Genomic DNA, 14176 nt, shown 5'->3' on the forward strand with positions numbered 1-14176 from the left:
GGAAAGTGCAAATGTGGGTTCAGGGCCCGGTGTCTGCCCCAGAGATGTGACAAGCTGCAGGACCAGTGGGTCGCCTTCCCAGCTGCTCGGTGTCCTGACCCATCCCTGTTCAGTATGCATTTTCCACCCCGAGAGGCGGCCCCGTGCTGGGGCCCTCTTTGCCTGTTCCATCAGCGTTGGCCAACAGCGCAGGGGCCTGGGAGATGTGAGGCAGTGACTCTCTCTCTGAACCCCGAACCCTGGTCCAATAATTCCTCAGATAGCCTTGCGCTCAAGAGGAGCCTGGCTCAGCCCAGAGGCAGAGGCTGGTGGGGCCATGCTGAGAAAGCAGGAACTGAGCTCACTGGCGTGAGCCCGTCACACCTGAACTTGACTGGCTTCAGCTCAGCCTGGGCCTGGGCCACAGGGTGTTCTGGGCCACACAGGATGTGGATTTCTCAGGGTGGAGAAGTCTCCGCCTTCACCTGGCACCACCCTTTCTTTTCTCAGCTTGTGTTCTGAGCCTCTGCTCCCTGAGACTACACACACTCACATGTGCACAGGGACGTGCAAGAGCACACACATCACACACAGTCTCGAGTATACACGCACCTGTGCTCTCCTGCGCACATACATGGGAGTGCTCACGTGCACACACATGTACTTCCATGCACACGAAGACATGTGGCTCTGACATGCTCTTCATTTCTCCTTTTGTGACTTCTAAACATAGTCTAATATAACCCTTCCCTTCCACATAATTCTTAAGAGCCCCATTATTATTCTTTCTTTTCCCTTCGAATTGTCCATCATTCTAATTTCCACACGAAAACTGTCAGCAGAAACTACCTGTGAAGACAGCACAACGCATTAATTCTCCAAGAGATCGGTCACCTGCAAGTACTTTCTTTGCTCTACAGGCGGGGAAAAAATGGAAAAAGAGACTCACGTGTTTCTGAGGGCCTCTGAGGAAAATGAGGGTGGCTTTGAGGGGGGCCGTCTGTCACTTACCTCCAAGACTTTGCCTGTGATGAACTGGTGGCAGGCTTCACACTTCACCCCGAAGAGCCCCTGGTAGTCCTTTTCGCAGTACGGAGCGCCATCCCTGCAAGACAAAAGCGTGCTCAGCACCCCAGAGCAGGCCGGGGCGGGGACGCCACCGAAGCAAACTTCTCTGAGCCCTTTTCACAGATGCGAGTGGACGGATTTCCCTCCCACCAGCCTCCCTGTGCCTGGAGATCCGGTCTGACATGAGCAAAACCCACGAAACCAAACAACCCCGAGACAGCGCTGTGGTTCTCCGGGCCCCACAGAAGTAACAGCCAAATCACCAAAGGGCAGGCAGCCAGGGCCGATGCCCCGGATGTCGGAGCCCTCACTAACTAACAAAAACCGGGCGTCGTTCTGCTCTGCCACCGGGCCACGTGGGCTTCAGGCATGGTCTCACGTTCCTCTTTCTCGGGGGAGGCCCTGACGCCGCCTTCCCCGCCCCACCCCACCTTGTGCTCAGCCTGCAGCGGACTGAGGGGCTCAGCCTTCTCATCCAGCCCTCACCTCCCCCCCCCCCCCCCGCCCCCACATCCTCCTTCCCTTGTCTCAGCGCACCATGGAAATATCACTGCGTGCAACTGCTGGAAAAGTTAAAGAGCACCACTCCAGCCTTCGGTGTGAGTTCAAAGGCTGTTCTCACTTCACGGAGCGGCCGCATCACTGCGGGGCGTTGCCCAGGGGTGGGTGCCAGCTTCACCCCAGACCTCCAAAAGCCAATTTTTGCAAGGTGGGGCCCAAACTAGCTATAGTCTTAAGTTAAATTCATTTAATTTTTTTTGACTAGCTGATATATAGACTGGTTGGAAGACATTTTTTAAAGCACAAAAAAAGTAGACGGGAAATTTTCCCCTCATTGCCACTGTCCCCCACCCCCACCCCATGCTCATTCTTTCTTCCTTAACTCAAAAGGTAACCATTGAACTGGCTTCTCCAGGCCTCATTAAAAAAAAAACAAAAACCAAACAAAAACAAAGGCAAAAAAAAAATCCCACATGCTTCATCTACTCTAGCTATTACCCACACCAGCGTGTGAGTCTCACACAAACCCAGTCCCTGATGAGCTATTTTGTTTATCGGCCCTAATGGGCTCAGTGCCTAGGGCCTGTGTGGTTTTTCCTTTTCTTTCTTTTTTTTTTTTTTTTTGGTTGGGGGGTGGTCTAAAAATATATTCAAGACCTGGAAGGAGGACAAAGGTTTGCTAGTGCCAAATAGGGGGAAAAAATGTAGCGAAGGTGAAATTACTGAATGCTCCATTGGTTACAACATATGACATCAGCTTTGTTAATTGTTAAATTAAGCAATGATTAACATCTCATTGCATTTATAGTGGGCAAACTATGGCAACTGTAGGAGAATAAATCTTTGCACGAGCTTTAGAGCCAAAAGCTCCTATGGATTGTGGGGTGTGAATATCTCTCATTGTATCTGATGGATTAGAAAGGGGTCCCCAGAGTGGGAGGTAGAGGGGCCCCCCAGGCCCGAGCCTCACTTACTTGCTGATATACTCCCCGGTGAGCACCTTCCCGCAGGCTTTGCATTTAAAGCACCCCAGGTGCCACTGCTTCTCCAGCGCCAGCAGCGCCTGCCCGTTTTTGATGTCTCTTCCGCAGCCAGCACAGTCTGGAAAAAAGCAGCAGCCAGCGGTTACTCCATATTCGTTTTGCTGAAGGCAAGTCCACCGGCCAGCTCGGAACCCCTGTGTGCCCCGATCTCACACTCAGTCAATGTTTACTTAAGTGCCATTCCACTCCGCTTCCTCTCCCTGCACGGAGAGGAAGGGCCCCACAGGCCCCAGCCGCACACAGCAGCCACTTTCTGGACCACGGTCGATCCGGGGGGATGGAGGTCCTTTGTCTGTCTGTCTCCTTGGAGGTCATTTCAACACCCTGCATGCTCCAGCTGGCCCGGAGAGTATTTAATTACAGTGTCTTGGCCGTGACTTTCAGAGGGCTCCCACACGCCTTTATTCAGTGAGGACAGGAGAGCAGTGGGGCCCCTCAAGCCGGATGCCTCATTTGACAAGATACACGGGACCCCTGGACCATGGCTCACAACTCCCATCCATCCTTGGAAACAGGACTCTTGCTTCTTGCCACCCTAAACCAGACCTTCTGAGATGTGTCATCATCAGTTAAATGGCTCTGCACTCTGTAGCTTTAAATTCTCCTGGGCAGACTCCCATGGGCCAGATAAAGGAGACAGCGCTTCTTCACAGTAAAGAGCGTGGGCCCCGGAAGCAGCCAGCTCTGAGTCCAGCTCAGGTCCCTGCTGGCTAGTCACGTGGTCCAGGCTGGTTCTCCTGCTTTCCGTTTCCTCATCTGGAAGCCGGGATGCTATTAGTGCTATGCTCAAGCTCCGCTGAGGATTCAGTGGATCAGTGCAGCGTTCCCCAACCCTTTTGGCAACCAGGGACCTGCTTCATGGAAGACAAGCTTTCAACCGGGGGTGAGGGGGAGGTGTGGATTTATAGCCTGCCACCAGATGCAGCTTAATTGTCACTTGCCACTCACTGACAGGTTTCGAAATGAGTCTGCAAGCCATTAATTTATCCTGGTCCGTCGGCAGCCCAACCTCTCTGCTAATGATCATCTGTGTTTGCAGCCGCTCCCCAGCATAGCATTGCCGCCTCTGCTGCACCTCAGATCATCGGGCGTTAGGTTCTCATAAGGAGCCCACGACCTAGATCCCTCGCACGCGCAGTTCACAGAAGGGTTCAAGCTCCTATGAGCATCTAATGCCACGTGTGACAGGAGAGTCTGACGGGAGGCGGAGCTCAGGCAGCAAGGTGAGCGATGGGGAGCGGCTGTAAATACAGGCGAAGCTTTGCTCGCTCGCCTGCCGCTCACCTTCCACGGTGCGGTCCAGTCCCTATCAGATCGCAGACTGGTACTGGCCCATGGCCCAGGGGTTGGGGACCCCTGAACTCATGGCTTCAGTGTAGTGGCTGCTAGCATGCACAAAGTGGCTCTATAAACATTTGCTCTTATTGTCATTTCCATTGTTATTCTGATTATAAAATCATGTTTAGGGAAATTGAGTCTTTAAAAGAGTCCAGAAGAACCTTAAGTGGTGCAACCTTTATTTTTCTTCAATATTTTATTTATTTATTTTGAGAGAGAAGGGAAGAGAGGAAGAAAGAGACAGAGAGAAACATCGATGCGCAAGAGAAACACTGATTGGTAGGGACCTGGCCTGCAGCTGTAACCCGGCCATGTGCCCTGCCCAGGAATCGAACCGGTGACCTTTCTGTTTGTGGAATAATGCCCAACCCACTGAGCCACAGGAGTCAGGGCACTGCAGCCTTTTAAAAGGCAACTTAAACATCTACAAATATTTAAAACTGGTGTACCCAAGGAAGTGGAAGAAAGCACTGTCGTCCCCAGCTGATCATAGAAAGCACTCGCGGAATAAAGCCACGTCCACACCAGGCCACTGGGAACCCAAAATGTGGTCTTCTGACCACATCCGTGACGGCGACTCATTTACTAATGATACTTCCAACCCACTTTAATTTTCTCCTCTTAGAAAAACCGACCTACCCCCACTTCTCGACAACGCCCAGGCCAGAGCTGCTCCCGCCACCTGGAGCCCTCCCTAACGTCACCCGCACAAGCCCGGACCCTACGGCAGCGCCTCCAGGCACCACACACAGGGGCTGGTCGCCACCCTTACCTAAGGCAACCGGATTTTTCTTTTTTTTTAAACTACAGATGGTTTCTGGTGACCTCTGGTCAGTGGGTATTAACATGAGTTTAGACCTAGCAATTTCATGTCTAAGATTTTTATTCTATAAATGAAATTGGTAAAAATGTGTGTATGTATGTGTGTTCCCTGAAGAATATACATGCATCCCCCAAAGCATTTTTGTGACACAACTGAAAATAGCCTATACAGACCTTAAGGAGGGACTAGTGAAATTAGTTTAGTATAGTTGATAATGGAAAACTATGTGCTGTTAAAAAGAATGAGGTAGATTTGTTTGTGGACATGGAAAGATGTCCCAGTATATGTGTATTTGCACATGCTTGTATATGAACGGAACATTTCTTTAAAAGAAAAACGTGAGAATTCTGCTCTGGCTGGTGCGACTCATTGGTTGGAGCACTGTCCTGTAACCGAAAGATTGTAGGTTCGATCCCCAGCCAGTCCGGGTGCCTATGATCCTTGGCTGGGTGTATAGGAGGAGATCTACCGGTATCTCTCTTTCTCTCTTCCTCTCTCTAAAGGCAATGAAATAAACGTCCTTGGGTGAGGATAAGAAAAAAAAAGAACTCTTAAGATACCTCCCTCTGTGAAAGAGGACTTTACTTTTTACTTCACATCCTCTGTGCTGTTTAATATTTTTTGCCATATGAATGTAAATAAACAAGTAAATAAATATTTATAAAGTTGAAAACATATCTGCTATATAAGTTAAAAATGCTGTAGATTTGAATTGCTTTATGTATAGCCCATAATAAGCTGAGTGTGTGTCATATGCTCATAAAGTATTTACATACATATTTTTTAAAGCTGGGGTTTATGTGCATCCCAGCATCTCACCAACAATCTTATAAAGGGGATCTCACATCTAGTAGTCTACTTTAAAGATAAAGTGGAAGACCATAACATGTGTTCATAAGTATACATTTTAAAGGTAGGAACCTCGTGTGTATGTGAAATGAATTGACAGATTTTAATCCAACTCGAAACGCGAAAATTTTTCTTTATGAGTCTGATTACAGCATGACCAGTAGGTGGCAGTAAAGATTTAAAATAACAAGGAAGATGCTAGTTGGTAAAATATTTTAAAGTAGAAAATAAACTTGAGAGATGGCTTTTCACCTCTACGCCTGCAGACAGCCGGGCCCCGAGTGGCTGGCAGAGCTATCCGAGGCCTGCCCCGCACCGAGGTGAGGTCTGGGGAGATGGAAGGCGCGTGGACAGTGAGGATGTGGGCCATGGGGTTGGGAAGGTCTGGATGCTAACTTGGGTAAATCACTCTCTCTGGACTCGCACTTGCTCATCCGTGAAACGCTGACCTACTTCCCAGACTGCCGTAGGAGGAGAGACCCTGCGCCGTAAAGTGCTTCGCCAGCACTCCGACACCTGGCCCACGCTGGGCATTCAGTGTGGTTCCCCTTCCCTTGGAAGGGGCGGGACTGGGGCGAAAGACCAGGTTTCCTGACGCAAAGCCTTGCTCTCTCTGCAAGCACCCATATGCCCAGATGCCCCAGAGCTCTGACAGCAGCTGAGACAGCCGGAGGGCAGCAACAGCCTCTCTGATCGTTCTGCACGGAGGGCTTCTGATGGACTGGGCACCTCTGATGTGAGGGCGTTATAGATGTGCTACCGTTTATTTTTCACAGTCATTGAGTCACAGCGCCTGGCAGTCGGGAAGCTTTGGACGCATGGGCGGTGACCTGGACTTCTCCGGTCCTCCGGGCCCTGCAGTGTCCCCGGAGGGTAGCTGTTCTGTAACTGATTTTGATGATGGTTTACAAAGAAGCATTCACTGAATGGCGACCGCCTAGAGCCAGCCAGCAGGTGAGGCTGGGCTGGAAGGAGAGGCTGTGATGAGCCTCCACACCCCAAATCTGAAAACGCAAATTCAGCAAATCAGCAAAGACCACTTCCTAGAATGGAGCATGCTGGCCCACACCAGCTGATGCAAAGTATCCCGGTGCATTCCACAGGGGCTGCCCACTCACTCCTCTCTGGACAAAACCATGGTCTCCACTTACGCCTGACGTTCTGGGGCAAGGGGAAAAGAGCTGCAGAGACACAAAGACTCGGCTGGACCGTTCACCCCTTCCGTGCTCGCTCCAGCTGAGCCCCTTTGTTCAGGACAACACATCCCACTCTCCGTCTGCATATTTTCAGCTGTTGAGAACATTGTTTCCACATCACTGAAGCAGCTGCTGGTAAATATAGAAAGCTGGTGATTGGCACTGGAATTATCACTGAAGTCAGAAAGAGGTGACTGTGGGGCAGCGTCAAGGAAATCGACCCCGCTAGCAAAGGACAAAGAGTCACCAAACGTGAGAAAAGAAAAAGCCAAACCGCAGCCTTCGATGCTCCACCCCCAGCCTCTCGTTCTCCACACGAGGAGTCGAGTCAAACCAACAGCCACGTGCACGCCTGGCTGCATGTGTCTATCATTCTGTCTGAAGGCAATAAATAGCCCTGGTCATAGGGACCCTGCCTGTCTCCTTTGATAGATTTTTTTTTGTTTGCATAGAGCCATGGATTCATGGGCTTCCAAATTACTTAAGTTGAAGAAAGTGACACATGGCCCTCAGGAAGGAAACCAGGGTCTCCAAGTTAAGAAAGATGTCATCGGTTGGGCAGCACTTAGGTCCCGTCAGCCTGAATACCTCAGTTTTCCTTGAGAACTATTTCTGCCTTCTTAGAATTTCCCATCTGGGAAGAGTAAGGGCCCAAAAGCTGTCTTCTTCTACGAAGCTGCCTCTCTGGAGAAGGTGGCTGGGGACCTGGAACTCTGGGAAAGGTCCCGTGTGGTTACTAAATTCCCATGCATCTCCATCTTCCCAGGCTTGCGTGCTTCACTCATACCTAGAACCATGAATGAAGGTGGACATCATCCTTCAGGGTAGCTACCCGGCTGCGATCAAAGCTGCCAGAATATGAAAGGAGACTTTCCCTAGCATCTTGGAATTTTGGGCTATGGTCTGAGAGCCAGAGATGGTGCTACATAGTCGATCTTCCAAAGAAGGGCTCTGGGAATATCCCTATCGGACTTACCGAAAGAGAGTAGAACCCACTTGGGCACTCTCAGCTGCTACTGCCCACCCACCTCGGAGATCAGAGATGGAAACGGTACAGAGGGGAGGCAGCAGGGAGCTGTCCACACAGCAGGAGCATGGCGCTGTTCCCTCCCCTCTGCGTGAAGGGATCAGAGGACCCCGAGAGAAGGGGAGACGGGCCTCCTGCTCTTCACCTAGAGGTTTACTAAATGGGGACACTCAGGCCCTAGGGCTGCCCTGGGATCCCAGAGAAGCTTGACGTTAGATTCCTGGGACAGACTGACGGGAGCGTCCTGGAGCTGGGAAGCTTTCACGAATCAAAAGTCCAGAGCCTGCTGAATCTGGAAGATCCGCAAGGCAGAAAGCCGCAGGAGACTCCCTGGCCAGCAGGCTAAGGAGAAGACAGGAGTGAGAAAGGTGTGAGCTTCCACTGTCCGGCTCCCTGGCGATGCAGCTGGGTCCCGTGACTGGTACCCACGCCCGAGCATCCTGCATGAACACCTGAGAAAGGTGCCTGGCTAATGAGGAGACCAGGAGGGAGCTGGGCCTGACGCTGGGAAGGGGAGAGGGGATTTGCAACAGCAGGGCCACCGGAAGCTGCTTGCTTTTGTCAAGGAGTTCAAAATGTGCCCCATAAAACAAAACAAAACAAAACAAAACAAAACACAGCCTGTGTTAGCTGAAAGAGAAGCCCATTGATGACAAAGTTACACCTTTTCCCTTCTACCTTAAATCCCCTCCTCCTGGCCTGGACCCCCCAAGGGGTCACCAGTTGCATAGGAAGGGGGTAAAGAAAAGATCCAAGAAAAGGCTGGGCCCCCTCCTCACGGCAGGTCTCCAGGTTGGGTTGGGCCTGAGCTGGGAGCAGGGTCCAGCTCTGAAACAGACATGAGAATACAGTGTCCCGCTAGACTGGGCTTTTAAGAGCTGCAAGACACCAGAAGGCTATGGGACCCACCTAAGATAATATGAAGGGTAGGAAAGGGAGCTTTGAAAGAGGATAATAAAAGCAGCTACAGGAGATAATAAGATTCTTCCTCGTTTCGGCCCATTCTATACACTGATTGTCCTCCAATTCTACACACCAACTGCGATGAAAGGCTCTGGAGGCAAAGAAACCCGGCATCCAATTCCAGCTCTGACACTGAACCAAGGGACCGCGGGCAAGATGGGCAGCACCTGGAATTCAGTTCCCCCATCTGTATAATGGGCAGGTTAACAACACCTTCCTTCCGGGGCTGTTGTGCGGATCGCAGAGGACGTGTGAAATCACCAAGCCAAGTGTCAGGCACACGGCAAGCACTCAACGTCTGCTCCTCTCACGCTTGTAATAATCCCACACAATGTACGTTTCCTCTCCCCTCACACGTAACCGCAGCCCACTGTCAGCCTCCAGGGAGGGCGTTTTGCTTTCCCTGGTTCCACAATCACGATCATCATCATATGAACGTCATTATGACCGTTACTGCTCCACTTTTAACTTTGGAAAGGTCTCGCACTTCCCTCATCTCAGTCCACTCTTCGGGCTCCCGCTAAGCTGGAAGGGCAGTGATTACTCGAGTTCTACAGATCACAGGCCACTCGAGGGCCAGGGAGACCCTGAAGACCATTGGATGTAAACACCTCCTTTTATACTTGGGAACTAAGGCCCAGGGTGGACCGGGCTGTGCCCAGGCCACGCAGGTCAACAGTGTCCAGTTAACTGCAGAGTGGGAAGCTTCCGTTCTCTGGTGCACTTGAACCCAGGCTGCTACAGCTTCCAGGCTTCCATGGGCTTAAACCTCTACTCTTGGGCTCGCTTCCCTGGTTACTGGCTCTTCTGCTGTCAAAGGGCAAGAACAGCTGTGATGGAACTCGGGCATGAGGCTCAGTGAAGGGTAAAACTATACAGCTGGAGAGTTATTATGAAAATAATGTAAATCATAAAAGGAACCAGAAAGGGACTTCCCTTTTTTAATTGATGCTTTCTGAGATACTAAGATGTTAAAAGAACATGTCCATAGAGATTTTTGAATCAGTTGAGCGTTTCCTTCCTTTACTGGAAAATTAAAAAATTTCAGAATAAAAAAATCAAGATTCAGTACTAAAATTGTTGCTCATATAAGTTCCAGAAAGTTCAAGCTTTCCCTGAAATCCTTTTTTATAAATAACAATAAAAAAGAAAATCTATTTGTCATGGGCAAAGATTAGCACAAAAGTTCATAGCTATACACGTGAATGAAAAATAAATAGAAATGAATTCATTTCAGATTTAGGTTGTTATTAATAGAAAGTGGAGTAAGGCTTTGGAGACCCTATAAAATATTCAAGCGGTGTCCTTTTAATAGCCTATTAACTCAAGGCACTCTATGCCTGGCTAGGACTCAATCTACGGAGCTTTAAGGAAAGCAAAAAGACAAATTTCAGTTCCACGGTTTGGCTAAGCTGAGGTCCTGAATGTAACGACATCGTGTCTTGCCATTCCACTGTTTCGAGAGGACCTGGATTGCGTGTTATCTTGTGTGATAAGATGGTGAAGCTAGAACTCTAGAGAACAGATGCCCCGTCCAAAAGAGAGAGAAAGAAGGGACACACGGGAGTGTGACCTGAACGTGGGTCAGATTCCCTTAAGTTACCAAGCTGCCTTAAACTCGAGCCTTCAACATGTGTCAGATTCGCCTTGGACACATGGGTCCCTTCCTGGGGATTGCTGTTTGGGGGCACACGGTGGCTGCCCACTTTCTACAGGACAGACAGTTCTCGTCTGCCAGCATTTCCATGGCCCCACAGGGTCTGTGTGTCAGCTGCCACCTGCCATCACTCTTGCACTGACTGCGTGAACCCATGTGATCAGCTTGGCCTTTTTTGTGGGCCTTTCACTTTGCAACCTATGGATTAAACAAAAATATCCTTATGCTATTTTTTATAAGAATGGGCCTAGAATTTTAACCTTGTTAAGGTATAAAGGATTTGGGTATTTAAAAACCTCTCCTTGGCCAAGAGACCACATCATCGAGTAGTGATGAGAATGTTGATCTGACCAGTGGATCTGGTTGAATGTTGACTTTCTTTCACCTCCACGTGGGCTCTTCAATGTTGTCAGTTCCAGACCAGACACGTGTGACTTCACAAATACTGCCTGGCCACGGTCCGTTCTTAACAAAGGAACTTTAAACCAAGTCACTGAAATACGCCCACAGATTTCTTTTTTGGCATGCCTCAGCCAATACCCAGGTGTGAGGTCACCACGAGAAAAGGTAGGAAAATAAAACCGGAAAGAAAGAATAGGTCAAGGACAAAAAGAATGTGAAATTGCTAACATGCTGGGCTAAGCACTTTCCAAGAGTTAGTGTTTAAAGGGACTTTTTTTTAACTTCTGAAATCCGATGCTGCTATTAGCCAAAACAGCAGTGTGACATCACAAGACAAATACTGAGGGGGGGGGGGGAGGGGTCAGAACGTTTTTGTACATGCTGTAGTTGCCACTCTGTGGCAAAAGGGGTCTCCATGCTACCAATAGTTTATCTCTCAAATTCACTGACAGTGGCCCAGAATTATTCTAAGAGGGCTGTGGGCTGCTGACTATGTAACCTTGAACCAGACTCTCCAGAATCACCCCTGGCCCTGCTTAAGTCAGTTGCTCCCTTTGCTGTCCTGGTGGTCATGATGCACACACTGCAGAGCCGGGCGGCCTCTGACCTGCTATTTTAAGGCAGGTCCTTGTTGTCTTTGGAACAGAAACACTGCACGACAGACAACAAGTCTGCATGGGCTGCGATAGCAACGAGGGACCAGCCTTCCCCGGGGCGGTGCAGGGGAGGCCCCGCGACGGCCGTTTCCCGAGTCCTCGGTAATTTCACGTGTGGCTGAGATCCTACCTTTCCTCCTTTTTGAGGACTTCAGTTAAGTGGACATCCTGCCTATTTACAGAATTTCAGTTGCTTTGGTCGTGGTTTTTATAAGTGTAGACCATTTACACACTGGAAATGTCCCATTCTGATCCCTAAACAGGGGCTCACAAAATTCCGTTAGGAGTATCAGGGATTTTCAAGGTTAAGACGCTCTCTCCCTTGGCCTGGATCGGTGTGTTTTTTCTCCCCCATGTTCATGACTACAGTCTGAACGGGAAGTGAAAAGGAGCCAGGCTATTTGCCTTTCCTCTCTTCCTAATTGATTATGAAGTTATTAAGCAGGAATCCCTGTGGCTAATGCTGCTAGGCATGAGGGTGAACATCAAAGACACGGACTTGGTACCCACCCAAAAGCATTGGAATGGAGAGTCTGAGACTCCCGATTGCCTGAGGCTCTGCTAATTGCCCTTGGAGGGTGGCTCTGACTGGCCCACAAATGTGCCACAGCACCACGGTGTGAAGGCGGCAGCTGAATCTGATGGGCCGGGGGAGGCTTGCTTGCAGCAGGGCGAACGGTACCGGTAACTTATACACAGCAAGGATGCCACGCATTGAGAGTAGACATGTATGGAGCAGAACATGTACTTTAAAAAGGATGTTGAAAACTGGTTAGGAGCTGAGAACTTCAGTATCTGCTTAAAGACAGTGTCTACTGCCTTGCAAAAGAATCTCTTAATCGGCATCTTTTCCATTTTCCTGAACAACAAATTGAAAATAAAACAAGCCTGTATTTCATTGGGATGCAATGGAGAGTCTTTGATGGGAAATAAAAAGTATTGGCATAAAACCTTAATGCTATTTCGTCACCTGCTCCAATTTTCAGGTTTCAGGTCCTATCAGAGAACTCTGTGTGTGTTTACACTCATGCTTTCAGAACTAAAAGAAGAGGCAAATGGATGGAGTAAACCATTATCTTAATAAGCACACTCACAACTTCAAAATTCCCAGCTAACAATTCCGAAAGCCCAGCTGGTGGACAGGCCCAGAGGACCGTTGCTTTGCTGGCCCTGCCCCTGCACGGCCGGTCTGCATTTGTCCGCTGTGGCTGCTCAGCATCATTTCTGATGACGCAGGCATCCCAGGGATTGTCCCGAGATTAGAGGTACGGTTCTCTTTTGACTACAAATGCCACCGGGGCAGCAAGAGGAAGACGGGAAGCTACGAAAACAAAGCCAAGCACCACCCAGTCACGAGACGCCCTCAGAAAAGCCTAAGGTCTCAAGGATACTGATTTTCAACCCGCATGGGTGATAAGTTCCAGCCGTAACCTCAGTGGGCAAGGTGTTCTTGCCATGGGGCTTCTCCCAGGACAGGGCAAGCAACCACCCATGTAGCACATGACTCGTCCAGCACTTCTCCGTGGGCTTGGAGCACTTCTCGTTTCTGCTTATGTGTAATCCACAATGTGTAATCCAGACACGCCTGGCAAACGTTGTTCTGTACCTGAGCCAGCCCTCAAAAGGGCAATTGTTATACATACTTCTGCAGGGAGACCATACTGTTGAGTCCTAAGCTCAAAGCCTGAGTCCTGAGCCCTTTTGATCCATTTCTGGACAGTGTTTGGGAAAGGTGGGGTAAGAATTCCTTCTACCAGTAGGCTGTGCTCACGTGGTCCCCTACTCAACTTATGGCCAGAGTGAAGGAGGAAAGGGGATGTGAAGAGGAAGGAAGAGTGGGAGAGGCAGCAAACAAGGGGGGAAGACAGATGGGTACCCCAGATGAGGGCTGCTACCTGCAGCCACCTGGGGGCATTCGATGGCTCCCACGCCTCGGCCCGGCACTCTGTGAACACCAGTGGACTGGGGCCCAGCAGTTCCGGGTTCAGAAAGTTGGGGCGCCACTGCCTTCAAGATTTGGGATAGTCCTTAGCAAACCTTCCTTAACACTGTGCCAAGACTCCCAAACAGAGACTGAAACAAATACTAGTACAAGCATGTTCACAGAGGCGCTATTCGCAGAAGCCACGTGGGGGAAATGAACTAAATGTCGATGAGCAGATGAATGGATACCCCGTGGCCTATTGGTACAATGGAATATCATTCAGCAATAAAAAGGACATACTGATCAATGATCAATGCCACAACCTGGATGAACCTAGAGAACATGGCACTACATGGAAGATGCCAGAAATAAAAAGCCACACATGTATGATTCCATCTATAGGATGTATCCAGAATCGGTAAATACATAGAAGGCAGGCTGGTAGTTGTCAGGGCTGGGAGAAAGAGGGAGTGGATGTTTAGTGGGTACAGGGCTTTCTTTGGGGTGATCAAAATGCTTTGGAACTAGGCAGAGGTGGCGGTTGTACATACAGCGCTATGAATGTACTGAAATGTCCACTTGAAAGTGGTTCATTTTATGTCATGTGAACTTTACCTCAATTTCAAAAAACTGTGACAAAGAAGATTTGTTCTTGCACTGATTTCTTTAGTTGTGAACTTTAACCGAGCGAAGAGTTTCATAATTAATCTTTAACCGCTACGGTCACCCAGCATACCCGGGCTCTTGCCA

General features: G+C 49.5%; 1 protein-coding gene across 24 annotated transcripts in view; it reads right to left on the minus strand.

Annotated features, from left to right (window-relative positions):
* The window catches only part of ABLIM1 (actin binding LIM protein 1), a 266602-nt gene that overhangs the window by 90907 nt on the left and 161519 nt on the right, over positions 1-14176 (minus strand). For all 24 annotated transcript variants that reach the window (XM_036027350.1, XM_036027344.1, XM_036027339.1 and 21 more), the window contains exons 5-6: positions 2523-2649; positions 991-1084 (exon numbers count right to left, since the gene is read on the minus strand). In XM_036027350.1, coding sequence (XP_035883243.1) covers positions 991-1084; positions 2523-2649 — 221 coding nt within the window. The remainder of the gene's footprint in view (positions 1-990; positions 1085-2522; positions 2650-14176) is intronic.

Source organism: Phyllostomus discolor, chromosome 5 (assembly GCF_004126475.2).
Source record: "Phyllostomus discolor isolate MPI-MPIP mPhyDis1 chromosome 5, mPhyDis1.pri.v3, whole genome shotgun sequence".
NCBI classification, from domain to species: Eukaryota; Metazoa; Chordata; class Mammalia; order Chiroptera; family Phyllostomidae; genus Phyllostomus; species Phyllostomus discolor.